The 16,362-nt window shown below is 35.7% G+C and overlaps 1 protein-coding gene across 1 annotated transcript; it reads left to right on the forward strand.

Annotated features, from left to right (window-relative positions):
- The first annotated feature begins 14,608 nt into the window (after window positions 1-14,608).
- Window positions 14,609-15,957, forward strand: LOC149167538 (heat stress transcription factor A-6b-like). Its single transcript, XM_089431551.1, has 2 exons — window positions 14,609-14,983; window positions 15,385-15,957. Exons 1-2 carry the CDS (start codon window positions 14,759-14,761, stop codon window positions 15,835-15,837), a joined length of 678 nt encoding a protein of 225 aa, XP_089287677.1. The 5' UTR covers window positions 14,609-14,758; the 3' UTR covers window positions 15,838-15,957.
- The last annotated feature ends 405 nt before the right edge of the window (window positions 15,958-16,362 follow it).

A 16,362-nucleotide genomic window follows, 5' to 3' on the forward strand; every position in this document is an offset into this window, starting at 1 on the left:
AGAATGATAAGCAGAGGGTTGAAGAGCGTGAAAGTACCCAGGAGACCAAAAAGTATCTGCTATCCAAAGGAAGAGCGATGAAGGTTAGCAAGCCAGCGAAGGAGCAGTCGGAAGAGACAGATACTCGAGATGAGGAGGAAATGGAGGTTGGTAGGAAGGAGTTCACGGAGAAGGTAACATTTGAGGTTGGACAGGGCAGTCGAGGTACCATTAGAGGAAGACCTTCTAGAAGAGGCAAAGGCAGAAGACGCAGGGGTGGTGGGAGAGTCAGGCAAACAAACAGTCATGAATCAGAGGCGCCATCACCAACCCGTCAGAAAAGAGGTCGAAGAACATCGGAGCAGATGGCTTGGGAAGCGGAAAAAGCGTATAAAGAAGGGACTAACGTGGAGATCAGAAGAATTATCCAGGAGTTGGAAAATAATGTTCTGCAGGAGGCCTCAGACCCGGAAATGGAGGATTGGGAAATACTATTACCGGACCCAGGAAACACAAGGGGACGCTTATCCCTGTACAAACAAGCTTTGCATGTCTATTGGGTGATGAAACGGTTATTAGCAAAGGCCATGGAACAAGTTGCTAAGGAGATGACTGAAATGGCTCAAGGTATTCCAATACTAAAAAGGGAGATGAAAAACCTCCAACTCACTCTTCTGATGCAGGATAGCAGGCTAGAGGAAATCCAAATTCTGTTGAAAAAGATAACTGCTGTGCAGGACGAGGAGAAGACCAAACCGGAAACCATGGTAGACTGAATCTTACTGTTCTGTTTTCAAATGATCTTTCTGTTAGGCCTATGAGAATCAGTTTTTTTGGCAATGTTTTTGAATTGTTATTGCTGATAGGATTCCAGAGTAGTCTGTTGATAGAGCATGCTATATGGTATAGACTCGGTGGTTTATAATCATATGTTAAGGGTTGACATTTACTGACTTTTGATGACCAACAGACCCGGTTTCCCTCCGGGGCGGGTTGAGGTCACCATCTGCTTGTACATATTGTTCTTAGTTGAATATAATAGAAAAGATCCTACACTAGCTTACAAAAAAAATAAATTAGTATTGATCTTGATCCTCTTGTTCTTTGTTTTTTGAATAAAGGGTTAAATTTTGCCATGGCTCCTAGAAAGATTCCCATTGAGGACATCATTTGCAATGTTTAGTATGGAATTAGGGGCTTTCCTCGTAATATTAAGGAAGTTATTACGCAAGATTGTGCCATCATTCTTAGAAAAGCTAGGCCCCCTAAGAGCAACATTAGCAGAGATGAGTTTCTTGCTCTTAAATACTTGAAAGATAACCTTGATATTGTCGTCTTAAGGCTGACAAAGGTGGGGCGATCGTTATTTTGGCAAAGTTGACTATGTTAATAAGATGTTAGACCACCTTCATAATAGTAGCAGTTACAAGAAACTTTCAAACAATCCAATTAAAAGAGTTTCTAAGGAGGTCGATAATGTTGTTAAGGCTAGCCCCTCTCCCAACCCCCTCAGTAAGAAGCTTATTGAGAGTAACCCTCTCTCCCCTGGAATTTATGGTCTTCCTAAGATTCATAAAGTTGGGGTATCCCTTAGACCTAGTTTCAACACAATAGGTGGGCCTACTTATCTTCTTTCCAAGGACCTAGCTCAAAAGCTTAAACCTCCGGTTTGCAACTCTAGCTCCTTTGTTAAGGACTCTACCTCCTTTGTCAATCAGCTTAAAGGTATCAATATTGACCCTGTGGATTTGCTTCTTAGCTTTGATGTTGTTTACATTTACACAAAAAATCCCATTAATGAGGCTATTAATTTCATTAATCAGATTACTGATGATAACACTGCCAATCTGGTTGGTCTTTGCCTCAGGCCTACCTTTTTCAGCTTCCAGGGTGAATTCTATGAGCAAACATGAGGTGTCACCATGTGTTCTCCGCTCTCTCGCATGCTTGCCAAATATTCATGGATTATTTTGAGACCATAGCTTTGGCCTCTGCTTAATATAGACCAAACTCTGGAAAAGATTTGTTGATGACACCTGCGTTGACTGGCCCCATGGTTGTCAAAATTGAATTTGTTCCTTTCTCATCTTAATTCTCAATCTGACTCCATCAAATTCACAATGGAAGTTGAAGTTGATGACAGTCTTCCTTTCCTCAATGTTCTCCTCACCAGAAAGGATGATTGTTCCTTGTCACACCACCTGTTCCATAAGAAAACTCACACAAAACAATATCTTCATACCAATTCTCACGATTTCCCAGCATAAAAATTTGGAGTTTTCAACACCCTTACTACCCGTGCACTGAATATTTCAGAAGAAAAGCACCTAGAAGATGAGAAATCACAGCTTCTAGATGTTTTAGAAAACGATGGATATAATAGACATTAGGGTATTTTTGATTTTCAAAAAGATAATAAATTCTCTTCAATTAAGAAGTCTTGGGATGAAAATTCCTCAAATGTTCTTCTTACATTCATCCTTAGAACCACATAGAAGAATAATTCTCATGTGGGACTCCATATATCAGAGAAATCGGTCACTCCATTAATGATCTCTTGGATTAAAAATATGGTGAAGAATGGCTTGAAAATAGAATTAATGGATAGATCTCATCATCTTGAATCCGGTGCAACTCATTTCACAAAAAATGGACTTCATATGCTCCTGGAAACAAGTTATGATCGATTTCCCAAGCAAGCAAATTTTGGCAAAAAAATTGTGCAGGATGCCCAATCAGCAGTCCGTAAAACTAACTTGACCTGCTAACTATGTAAGTATGACTTTGCTTCAAAGGGCCAATGACAGCTCACCATGTGGTAGCATTGGTGGCACTGACTCGGTTGAATGTGATTAGGTGGAGTTGTTGGTGAGTGGACCAACCAGAGGCCGACATGTGGCCCAGGCAGAGGCTACCACGTGTCACCTCGGTGGCCAATAAAAACTTGTTTGTAAGTTGGATATCACTCCACAGGAGTGGAACCTTCCACCTCATTCCGACAAACTACCACCGCTATTGTTAAGCCATGGGTGGTCCTTATTTAGAGGCCACCCAAATTATTCATTTAAACGATATGTTGGCCAGAGGTTTGGGTAAGGGCTTACAGCTAGCCCCAGCCCTAGTTACTGCACCCATATGGACCGGGTGTGGGACTAGGGGCTAGGTATTAGCCCCACCCCCCAACCTTAAATATTTTCCATGCGAGCACAAGCCCCAAACTAGGTGTGTGCCAGAAGGGGGCCAGACTCTAGGCGATAGCCCCCAGTCAAATGAGGGCCATGTGACCACTGACGCAGGCATAGGAGTCATTAAGAAAATTAAAAACCCCATGATTTGTGCTAATTTATCGCCCACTTAGCGAAAAAAGTGGCGAAATTGCAGGATGATTGGCTGGAATCGACGAATTTGTAGGTCGACTAGTAGCAAAACTTGTGACGCTCATACTTTTCTTAGTTCTTGGTCTTTTTGGGAGCAGAAAGATGCTATACACAGGTTTCTCATAGCTCTACAACTGTTGGAGTAGGTTTTTAAGCCATTTGAGCAATGTAACTTATAGTAATCACCATTATATTGAGCATAATGATATAGGGTCAAGCATTGGAAGCTGGAGCAGGAGACGTACCCTAGGAGGGGTGAAGTACTTCATCACTTGTTGTTTTGTGGTTACTGTTATGGTTTGATTGTCTGTAATTTTCTACAAATTCTTGAGTTAAATTCATATTTTAAATGCGTGTATGAATTCGACTTAAGAGCCATAAAACCTCATTTTGTTCACTTGTAATTTACATAATCCTCAAGCACATACATAAACATATCAATTAATTGGAGAATTCTAGAGCATGTAGCATCCATAAGGCATAATCGCGCCCGCTCCTTAGCTATTGCTCAACATGTAGAGAAAACTAAACAACATGTTTGCATTGAAGAGTCTAAGGTTATTGCGAAGATTGATCATTTCCACCATAGGAAGTTCATAGGGGGCATTGAAATTGAGAAACAAACCAAAAATATTAATAGGGATGATGGTTGGAAACTAAACAAGAGTTGGATTTCAGCCCTTTCTTTACAAGTTTTCTTTTCCATTTTTATTTACTTCGAATTATTATTATTATTATTATTATTATTATTATTATTATTATTATATATATTCATGTTTTGGGGTTAATACGTTTATGTTTAAATCAACCTCTCTTAATAAATTGTTTTGACTAAAATTGATTGTTCAATAACTAACTATTTATGTCAAATATATATATAATTGAATTATTTAATATTAATATAATTATATTATAAACTCTTACTTCAAATTTTTTAGATATAATCTCTTGACTAAAAACTAGTCGCTAAGGTTAGTTTTATTAAATAATAATTTCTCATAACGATAAGTTTTGGAACTTGATGCATCTGATCATTATTTAATCGTAATGATTGATCTGTCTTTTCACCTTGGTCCTGAAGATGAACTTCATTAGTAGGTTGGAAACGAGAACCTCATGCATCATTATGGATCACAAAAGTCTGAGATTAAAAAGCATGACATTTATTGGAAATTGTTCAAATGGAATCTCCAAGTTTAGATTGTAAAATAGATAAAATATATTTACCTCTCAAACTTGGCCAATTACTTGGAAGATTGGCATGACATTTAGTGGAAATGGTTCAAAGGAATTCCATAGGTTTTTATTTATATTGAAAAAATTATTATTAAATTTTATTTAAAGATAATGCATAAGAAATAAATTATAATTATAGGATTTTTTTAATATACTCCCAAAATTTTGATGTGTAATTACATCAATATCTCTTAAAATTATAAGGGAAGAGATTTAATTTTTTTATTATTTAGTAAGTATATTTTATAATTTTTTCTTTGTGCACTTATTGGAATTGTCTTTAATGCGACTTTTTGAAGTTTCTGGTGGATTTTCTTGCCAAATCCGGTGGAAAAAATAGAGGTGAAATCTTGATTTTTGTTATTTAAACTAGATTTTTGACTGCATATATGGATTCAGTGCCCTAAAAAACCCCTAAGACACTTCAATTTTGCAGATTTTACCCATCAAGCTTTTGATTTCAACAAATTCTTGTTGGATTTCAGAGAAATTAAATTGAAAAAATAAATCAGAATTTTTTTCAAAAAATCGCATTAAAACAACTCAGAATTTATCATCTATTATCTAAAATTTTCTTTGGGAAAAGAAAATCCTCTACATCTGTCATTTCACACTCATCATTATCTAAGATGGCATCTTCTATATTCAATAACTCCTCAATTTTTATTGGTGATTTCCCACTTGTTTGTATATGCTCATAGTATTAAAAATGTTATTTTTCTTTTAAATTGATTGATCATATCATCAATATTCGGTGGTCCACATTTTCAACTCTATAATGTGGTTAATCGTTAGGACCAAGATGGATCACATTAGAGGGTTCCAAAAATATTGATGATGTAATTAATTTGAAAGTCAAAGAATCAATATGCATCACTCAATTCTTAGATCAAAAATGTTATTTTTATAAATGAGATACAATTTTCAAGAATATTTTTCCAACTAGAATATAGATTGAAAGTTAAATGTTGATATAAATCTCTATTATTGTATTCATTGATAATTGTGTTCAGTGACTTAGGAATAGGATTTCTATAAAAAAAAAATGGATAAAACAATTATGGATAGGTGAAATTTAATAAATATGGTATATTTTGCGTCATCTTCATATATAAAAGATTAGATTCCAAACTTATAATTTGTATTTTTTATTATTTTATTTTAATTATTTTAATAATTGTTTAGCTCTGCATCCTAGTATGGTAGAGATGTTGTAATATAATGTAATATCCTATAAACATTTTGAGTCAATTAAAATTGAATTAAATAATTAATAATTAATAGTTAGAGTTATCAATAAAACACTTTGATTATATGAAATTACATAAATCTAAAGCTAAAAATAAACTGAAATAAAAAACATAAAATTAATAATTTTAATTGTAATTAATTAAAACTAAGAATTAAATCACCCTATATCCATATCATATTAGCTTTTGGATGTACCAAGTTCAGAAAATGATTAAACCTTTTGATATGCAAACCTCTATTAGAGTGAAAAGTGATTTGATCTCTCCACTCGGTAGAGCTAGAGTTAGGATGGATCTACCCTTGTATTTAGCTTGGTAATAGACATGTTATTCATAATCATTTTTGTAAAATATTAAATAAAGCACCATTATAAAGTAAGATGAAAGAAAGAAGGAAGAGAAAAGCAAGAATATTGCTAGAAGGAATTACTGTTGTAAAAAAGTAGTATTAGATAAGATTCACTTAATTATAGGAGGATAGGATTTAACTTCAATTATCCTAGGCCACTTGATGGTTACCGACCATTTAACTTATGTTTCAACAATTTCATAGAAAATAATTTTCATATTATAGTTCAACAATTTTGTAGAAAAATTTCATAAAGCTAAAAATCTTTTAAAAAAGTACATTAACATTTCTTATTACAAAGAATATTGATATCCACTTTAATATAAAAATAAAAAGTTATATTTTATACGTTTTTAACCAGAACTATAGTTTCTAAAGAATTGAGTATCAAAAGGATTTCATACCACACGCTTGTGAAAATGAATTGTTCCCCAAACTATTACATAAAAGATCGTTTGAAGTTCAAAGGAGGACATGGAGGTGGACATTAATCCACTTATACTTGGACGGGATTATATTAAACTCTAAACATATTCTTTATTAATTTATTTTAATAATTTTGAGAAGCATATTCAAGAATTTCATAGAATTTTTTAATACATTTGAAAACATAGAAAAAAAGAAATATTAACTTTTCTTAATACAAATGATATAGATATGCTATTTAATATAAAAACAAGAATATATATATGGTAACTTCCATTTATTGATTGATTCTCTTACACCAAGTACAACTATTTCATAAATGCCATAAATACTATATATACAATGGTAACTTGCAATGATTGGCTATCACTCTTATACCAGGTACAACTATTTCATAAATTCCATAATCAATGCAGTCATAACATGTCTCTGGAGACTTGAAATCACCCACTTGAGGAATAAGACATTGGAGCTAAGATGCTCTAACTTTAAAAGGAGGTCATCCCGTGGAGTTTTATTTGGTCCACTAATGTATATACCATATTAGATTAGACTCCAAGCCGCTTATTTTTGGACTATTGAGTGGCTGGAACAATGGGATGTTATCCCCTCCACCTAATTTAAAATCTTATGGGGAAGATCTTTGGCCCCTATGATAAGGAAAAGGAGTAGGCTCCCCCACCCTAGCTAAGTCATGGCTCTAAGGGTTCCTGATAAGCAATTAATATAGTCTCTTTGGGTGCAACCACATCTTCGACCACTACCTCAAGGTGTCCCATGACTTTGAGGAATTGTGGAAAAGTGTAGCAAGAAAGTTTCAAGTTGACTTTGCCTCGGTAAAATGGAGAAAATTTGAATTTCCACATCAACAGACAATTTAGAGGAAATTAACTTGTGTGACATGCCTCTTCTCACTCAGTTAGGCTAGTAAATTCGAGTTAGAGGGCTTGGAGTTTAGTTAAGCATGGGTGATTGCTAAGTTTTAGTAATCCAAGTCAGTTATTTCTAGTTGTGTAAGTTAAAATCATTCTAATTGTTAATGGAACTAATGGAAGGTCATTGGGGTAGTGGGACAACATTATAATTCAGTGATAATCCTGTTGACTAATCAATCAACTCAAAAAATCTAGTGCATGAAAGATATTCGAGTTCCTCGGTTGTGGTGGAGATTCCAAGGCAATGTAATAAGTAGTTGTATACTAGTTTGAGTGTACAATTGTTTCATGCAGTCAGATGATCAATCCTTGTGAATTGCGCAATCAATTTGAGGAAAATTCTAAGAAATAGGGGCTAATTCCTTAGGATTTGAGCAAGGAAATATGAGATCAAGCAGAGGTAGAAATTGACTAAGTATGGGTCATATCTTCTCATTAATTAGAGAGATAGGTTATTCATGTATAGTTTTTGCTCAGAGCCGGAAATAAATTTTAATGCATTCTCTATTCATCTGATTAATGCAATGAGGCTTGAGGGTTTTTTCCGAGTTGGGATCCCCTAGAAAAATACTATGCATGTGTGGTTTTTCTTATTACATGTTTGTGAATGTTGCTCTAAAGTGTGAATTAAATTCCAAAATTAGTAGATTAGAATAGTTTCTCTTGGTTTTAGATTAAACTTCTTGAGTAGTTGCAAATATATCACGATATTTCTACATGGTATCATAACAATATTCACATTAGAATAGGAATTTTGAAGTTGTTCCTCAGGAGGTTCGAATTGGTAGCTTCAGTGTAGCAAGATATCTTCAGAATTGGGGGAATTACCTTCAAGAGGATGAGATTAGAGTATCCCTTAGAAGGAAACTCAAATTTCACTGCATGGAAGGATTGCATGGAGGTGGTGCTTTATGACAATGGATTTTTGGAATATGTCAAGACAGGCATTCAAAAACTAGGATCAACTAATTCCCAGAACCTAGCCAAATGGAAGAATGATGTAGTTAAGGCAAGGAGAATAATCTTGGAGGGAGTGTGAGACCATATTGTCTTAAATATCCATGGGAAAGAAACTCCTTTCACAATGTGGAAGGCACTGACATAACTATTCGAGAATAGAAGTGACCATAGAAAATTAGCCCACAAAGACAAACTTTGAAATATTAAGATGCAAAAGAATGATAGTATTCCATAGTATCTCACCAAAGTTACACAAGTTTGGGATGACGTTGGAGAGGTTGGTGTGAATGTCGTAGAAGATGACCTAGTAAGCCTAGCTCTTCTAGGCCTTCCAAAAAGCTGGCATAGCTACCACGACTTGGTGAATGAGACAGATAAACTAATGAATATGGAAAACTTGTGGTATGATTTGGTACAATAAGAGATCAAGAGTAATACTAGAGATGGAACCTCATCAAAGGGAGATGATGAAGAAAAAACTGAATTGGCTGGAAAGGGAAAGAAGGGAAAACAGAAGAAGTCTCAAACCATACTAGAATTCAACCAAGGGGGCAAGAAGGAAGACTTGTCCAAAATAAAATGCTTCAATTATCATGAATTCGGGCACTATGCTACAACGTGTCCACAGAAAAAGTCAAGCAAGAAGAACACAAAAGGAGAAGCAAGTGGAGCATTGGGTTCACAGTTTGAGCTAGACTTCACCCTTATTGTATGCATGGCCAACACTATGATGGGGAGTGTGTGGTACTTAGAATCAGGCTCCTCATTTCACATGACAGGGTGAAGAGAGTTTTTTAGTGAACTGGAGGAGAAAGATCTCCAGATGCATTTCAGCTTGGGGATGACAAAAGGTACAGTGAAATCGGGATTGGTACAATAACCTTTAAGAGGGAGTCAGTATCCCCTCTTCACCTCAAAGATGTCATGTTTATTCCATTCCTAGAGAATAACCCCATCTCTGTAGATTTTTTTGAAGACCGTGGTTATGATGTGATTTTCAGGAAAGGGACAGCATTCCTGAGACACATAGCCACATTTCAGGTGAAGCAGATCAGCAAAAGATCAAGGTTTGTGTCAATAACCTTTAAAAAGTTGATGTGGAAGATTTTTTGCATTAAGAACTAAGGTAGAGAAAGTGCAGAGTCATAATGTTGGGGAACTCTGGCACCATAGATTAGGGTTTAGCGAGATGTCTACAAGGGTTTTACTTGGGGATGTATGTAGAATCCAAATTCCATGATTGAGACATAAAAGCACATGTGGTCTTAGAGAGAGTCCACTCTAATGTTTTTGTACACTTCTCGACTGCCTCCACTGCTAGACATAAACATTTTTTAAATTCTATTGATAGTTTCTCAAGGAAGCGTTGGATATTTTTCATGCAGAAGAAGGATTAGACATTATCAAATTTTGTAGAATTCAAAACCCTAGTTGAGAAAGTGACCGACAAGAAATTAAGGGCTCCTAGGAGAAAAAATGGAGGTGAGTATGTTTGAAATGACTTCAAGGGTTTATGTGTTAAATAAGGCCTTCAAAAAGAGCTAAGGACTTCCCACAACCCACAACACAATGGTGTATCTGAGAGAAAGAACCATAGCATTATGGGAGTTGCAAGAGGTATGTTACATGACCAAGCCTTGCCACTGCACTTGTGGGAAGAGACATGTAACACACCAGTCTACATGCTGAACCAGAGTCCTCATCAGATTCTTGGTATGATTACACCAGAGGAGGCTTTCTTGGGGAGAAAGTTGGATGTGTCTCACTTTAGAATTTTTGGAGCCTCTTTTTATTTCCATGTCTCCAAATATTCGAGGAATAATCTTGAGCCGACAACAGAGTTAGGAGTTTTTGTGGGTTACACCTAAACTCCACACAATTACCATGTGTACTTACCTTCCCCCAAAATGACAGTTGTGAGAAGGGATGTAAATTTTTATTAGGAGAAAGTGATGTGGTGCTCTCATGAGAGGGAGCTCCAAATCCCACCAGGAGACGAGATTTTAGCTCCAAAGGAGGAGCCTCATGAGGAGTCTTAGGAACATGGAAAATTTTAGGGGATAATATTTGCAGGTGAGCTGATTTTCCATGATTTTTCAAAAAAGGATATTCGCCAATGTCGATTTTTTATAAAAATGATTCACTCTAAATTTACAATATAAATTTATTTTACTTTAAAAATCACCAACATTATATAAAGACTATATAAAATCATTATAAATTTGAATAATTTTACAAATACATTAGTAAACATTTTATAGTTTGCATATTAGAGACTAGTGAGATTCGCCAATGTTTTGAAACTTCAAGATAATTTTCCATCCTTAAAATTTTCCCTAATCAAGAAGTTGTGGAGAAGCCACAAATGGAGGATCAAGCAGACTAGAGACATCCACTCAAGCAGATCCATCCAGAGGCTGTAGAAAAAAAGTCAGAGAAGCTGTTAAATTGGTGCAGAATGCAAGGGAGCATGTGGTAGCTCCTTGAAAGTTGTGCAAGAAAAGGAGGTCACCTCAGAGGTACACTTGCTACATGGATTTAATGATTGATATTGTAGAGATTGAGCCATCGTCTTTTGAAGAAGCAGTAGAGAAAGTGTTTGGTTGATGTAATGGTGGAAGAATATTAATCCATCATCAAGAACAATTTTTGGGAAGTGGTCCCAAGATCAACAGATAAATCAGTTGTGGGTTTGAGATGGATCCTCAAGGTTAAACATGCAACAAATGGAAGCATAGAAAAGTGTATGACCAGATTTATGGCCAAAGGATTCTCTCAATTTGAGGGAATTGACTATGAGGAAACCTTTGCTCGTATAAAAAGGTATTCATTTATTAGAACAATTCTTGCACTAGCTGGAGAGATGGGGTGGAAGTTCCACTAAATGGATGTAAAAACAACATTTCTCAATAGTGTTATTGAGGAGGAAGTGAACATTGAGGAACTTGAAGTTTTTGAGACATTTTATCTAGAGTATCATGTGTGCAGACTCAGGCTAGCATTGTACGATCTCAAGTAGGCACCTCGAGCTTGGTACACTACGATCGACAGTTATCTCACTATTTTGGGCTTCACCAAAATGTGAATCATATGCAGACCTCCATCATATTTTTGTAGAAGGTAAATTTCTTATCATTGTTCTATATGTTTATTATTTAATATTAACAGGTGATGAGAAGTTGATCTGCTCTTGCAAGGAGGACCTTGCGAGGGAATTTGAGATGAGGGACATGGGTCTCATGCACTACTTCCTTAAGCTGGTAGTATGACAATGTGATAGGGACTTGTTTTTGTCTCAAGTCAAGTCTGCTAATGATATAATACAAAGATTTTATATGGAGAAGTGTAAATGCATGGAGACACCTCTAGCGACCAGCTAGAGGAAGGAGAATGCCACTTCAAGTGAAGAGGTTGATGCTACCATTTACCAGAAGCTAGTGGGCTCACTGATGTATCTTGTGAACACACGAAAAAATATGTGCTATGGAGTCAACCAGCTAAGAGAAACTATGGTTAGGTTAGCGAAACTGTATTGGAATGCAGTTAAGCATATTTTACGGTACCTTAGAGGCACCAACCAGTATGGATTATGGTATAAACACATAGAGGGGTTAAAGTTGTTTGGCTTCATAGATGCAAATTGGGCAGGGAGTCCATCGAACCTAAAGAGTACATCAAATGGAATTTTCACTATTGGCTCTACAACAGTTTCCCGGTACAACATGAAGTAGAGATTATTGGTGCTCAACCTGACATAAGCATTATACATGGAGGCAAGTTAATCAACATGTGAGGCGATCTGGATGAGAAATATACTTGTTAGACTATTTGGTCAGATGATGGATCTAACTATGATCTATTGTGATAATCAAAGATGCATTGAGCTCTTTAAGAATCTAGTATTTCATGGTCGACCCAAGCATATATACATCCAGTATCATCATTTACGGTACTGTGTGCAGAGGTGAATAATGTTGCTACAATACATTCTAACAGAGGAACAAGATGTTGACACCTTAATGAAGGCATTGTCAAGAGGGATGTTCAAAATCCACAGGTGCAAGATAGGAATGGTTGATAATCCCTTTTTTGCTAGGCGGGAGTGTTGAAAAGTGTAACAAGAAAGTCTCAATTTGTCTTTGTCTTGGTTAAATTGAGACAATTTGAATTTCCACATTAGTAAACAACTTGGAGGAATTTAACTTGTGTGACATGGCTCTTGTCAGTCAGTTAGCTTAGTAAATTTGAGTTAGAGGTCTTGGAGTTCAGTTAAGCATGTGTGATTGCTAAACTTTAGTAATTTAGGTCAGTTATTTCCAGTTGTGTCAGTTAAACTAGTTCTAATAATTAATGGAACTAGTGGAAGGTCAGTTGTGCAGTGGGATTGTAGTCTAACTTACTGATCATCTAGTTAACTGATCAATTAGCTCAAAATAGCTAGTGCATGCAAGGAATTCGAGTTCCTCAACTCTGGTGGAGATTCCAAGGTAGTGTAACAAGGAGTTGTAAACTAGTTTGAGTGTACAGGTGTTGCATGTAGTCAAATGGTTAATCCTTGGGGATTGCACAACCAATTGGAGGAAAATTCCTAAAAAATAGGTGATAAAGCATAGGCAGGACTTTACTTAGTCTGGGTCAAAGTTTCTCATTGAGCAAAGATATAGGTTATTCACTTATAGCTCAGAGTAGGGAAGCAATTGTAATACATTCTCTATTCATTAGATTAATGCAAAGAGACTTGAGTTCCTAGTTGGTTTACCCTATAAAAATAATGTGCATGTGTGGTTTTTCTTATTACATGTTTGTGAATATTGTTTTAAATTATGAATTAAATTCGACAGATCATTAGAGTAGAATTGTGCCTCTTGATTTTAGATTAAACTTATTAAGTAGTTACAATTCTATCACCATATTTCTACCAAAATTCCTCATGGAAATTAAAACTTGCCCAATGATCCACCAATAAAATCAACCCTTTTTTATTTATATTTTATATTTTGACATTAAATAATCTCATATTAATACTATGAATTACTTTTATAGGTATTAAATATTAAAATATATAATTATATTAATTATTATTATAATTTATTAATATTGAATAAATCTCGAAAGGAAAAAATCGAACAATATATAAAATGTATGTTTATAAAGAGAGCTTTTATAACCATGAAAACACTTTCCATTTTATTATTGTTAAAATATATTTATTATAGAAAGATATTTTTTTAAAATTATAACCGTTGATAAACAATTGGTAATTTTAAAACTCCTATTCCGGATAAGAATTCTGGACGAACAGAGGAAAGTACTTTCTATAGAAAAGTACTCTGCCTCACCCGCTCACAGATAGGAAAATATATCATATAAAATTAAGTCCCAATTTGTAATAAACATTATTAACTATGGAAATGGAGTAGGCTGAATTCGTAATATATTTTTAAATTTTTTTACATCATGTTTATTAACTAAGGAAATGGAATCGGCTGAATTTGTAATATATTTTTAAAAGCTTTTATGTTAATCCGAAACTTAAATTTGAATTTGTGGTACATAACATTTGAATTATACAAAATTCAAACTTGCCTTGAATTTTTGACTTCTGAAAATAGAATCTCTCTGCTATAAATTTAGGCCCATTCCATCGGGTGGACTCTGGTGGCAGTATTGGTACATGAACTATAATACGTTATAAATATTTTATTCTATGTGCACACTGCGCATGCCACGTGGGTAAATTTTATTCTGTGAGCGGCAGCCGGCTGTGTTAAAAATTCAAGAGTGTAGAAAATTGCACACATCAAACATCAACCGCAGTTGTGACAGTTCGAAATCGTACATGGTTGGTCGAAGATCGACATTGTTGCATAATTTAGACATGCGAAATTGCGAATAATGTGCACAGTGCCCCCGGATGGGTAGGTGAAGAAAATGGAAGCCCAGTTGACTCCAACGCCTTCGACATCGATGGACTACAACGATTTGTACAGCCGTATTACGACAAATTTTTCTGTGGACACCACGTGCCTGTACTGTGTTTTGGTGCGCTGCATCGCGATTCCCCATCCTCGAACTTTCCCCAACTGAAAGAATAAATATGGCAGACTTGACTTCTGTGGAATAGAGATCAGTCGCTCAGGCACTCCCATTATTCATCTGTTAATCTTACAAGTTAGGCTCACCCTACAAATATTTTTAGAGTCCAGTGCTGTAGATACGGAAGCTGCCAACGCCGGTAGACTCCTAATGGGAGGGAATGGTGTTAGTGATGCCGTCAGGCTCGTGGCAGCTCCTTTTCTGGTAAAGACATACCGTTTGGTGGACGATCCCTCCACAGACCACATCGTTTCCTGGGGAGACAATAACAACACCATCGTGGTATGGCGCCCCAAAGAGTTCTCTGCAATTCTCCTTCCGACCTATTTCAACCACACCAATTTCTCCAGCTTTGTTCGACAGCTCAATACTTATGTAAGTATTTTTTATTTTTTTTTTAGCTTTCTCCGAAAATTTTGAAAATATTTTCAAATTTGATTCAGTTGAGTAAGAGAAAAATATTAAGGTCGAGTAAAAATTAGATGTATTAATTTTACTCTAAGAAAATATTGGCAATATAAAAGTAAGTCTTACTGAACTAGGAATTTTGGAGTTTAGAATGGATTTAAACTAGGAGTTTTGGTGTTTAGAATTAGTCTTACTGAACTAGGAGTTTTGGTGTTTAGAATGGATTTAAATTAGGAGTTTTGGTGTTTAGAATGGATTTACAAGTAATGTCAGAGATGTGATTTTAGAAATGTTTTGAAATTTAATGAATAGAATTTGCATGAGAAAAATCTAAATGTATTAATCCAGTTTATGGGTTGGTGATGTAGGGATTTCGAAAGATTGTTCGAGGGCGCTGCGAGTTTGCAAACCAGTTATTCAGGAAGGGTCAACAACATCTGCTCTCTCATATCCAGAGAAGAAAGCCCTCCAGTACCTCCACCGCAAAAGTGTCCCAGATGCAATATGATAAATCATCATCATTAATCCCTAACACATCATCGACGGTACAAGATTCCCATGTTCCTGCAGCGGACCTTTCTCTGGCTGAGCTGAACGAGATTTTAAGAAATAGTTCGGTTCTCTTGTCGGAGATTGCTCGCCTGCAGAATATATGCGGCAGGAATATCACGCTTTCTATTCCAGATAACACCAGGAATCCTCCCCCTATTGACATGGACAGATCAAAAACCGACAACCCTAGTACTAGTAGTTCCATGACAGATGTTGCAGAGGAGGTCAGTATGAGCCCACCAAAATTGTTTGGAGTCCCTCTCTATTAGGAAAACCGGGTGCGTTCTTACAGAAGTAACAGATATTGTAATTTTAGAGGATTTTCGTGATATTTAAGGTCCTTTGTCAAGATGTATTGTTTCTACATGAATGAAATCCCATTTACAATATATAGGTTTTCTCAGAGGTAAACTTTCCGCTGTTACATTTTTTTCCTTTGTAATCATTTTCCCTGACCGTGCTATAATTAGTATCAACGAGATGCTGTATGATAATTTGTTTGTTTTCCTGCGTTTTGGTCCATTCAACTGTGACCGACATGATAAAACTGTCAAAGTGATTTGGACATTTTTCATGAACTTTCTGCTTTCGTTTCTGAGTTAACTAGAACGCTTGGTTAAAGACGTGGATATCAAAATGCAATTATTTTCATCAATTTGTTGCATAGATGGTATTGATGTCCATGGTGAATTCAAAGTATTGTTGGAATTCTGAGAGCGTAGAAAACCTTCGATTGGTTAAATTGTTATGCTACTGGAATTGCTAAATTCATTGCAGTTATTCAATTTCATGTT

The sequence above is a fragment of the Pinus tabuliformis genome, chromosome 5_1, assembly GCF_031772625.1.
Source record: "Pinus tabuliformis cultivar Carrire ecotype Pingquan chromosome 5_1, CPIR1, whole genome shotgun sequence".
Classification (NCBI taxonomy): Eukaryota; Viridiplantae; Streptophyta; class Pinopsida; order Pinales; family Pinaceae; genus Pinus; species Pinus tabuliformis.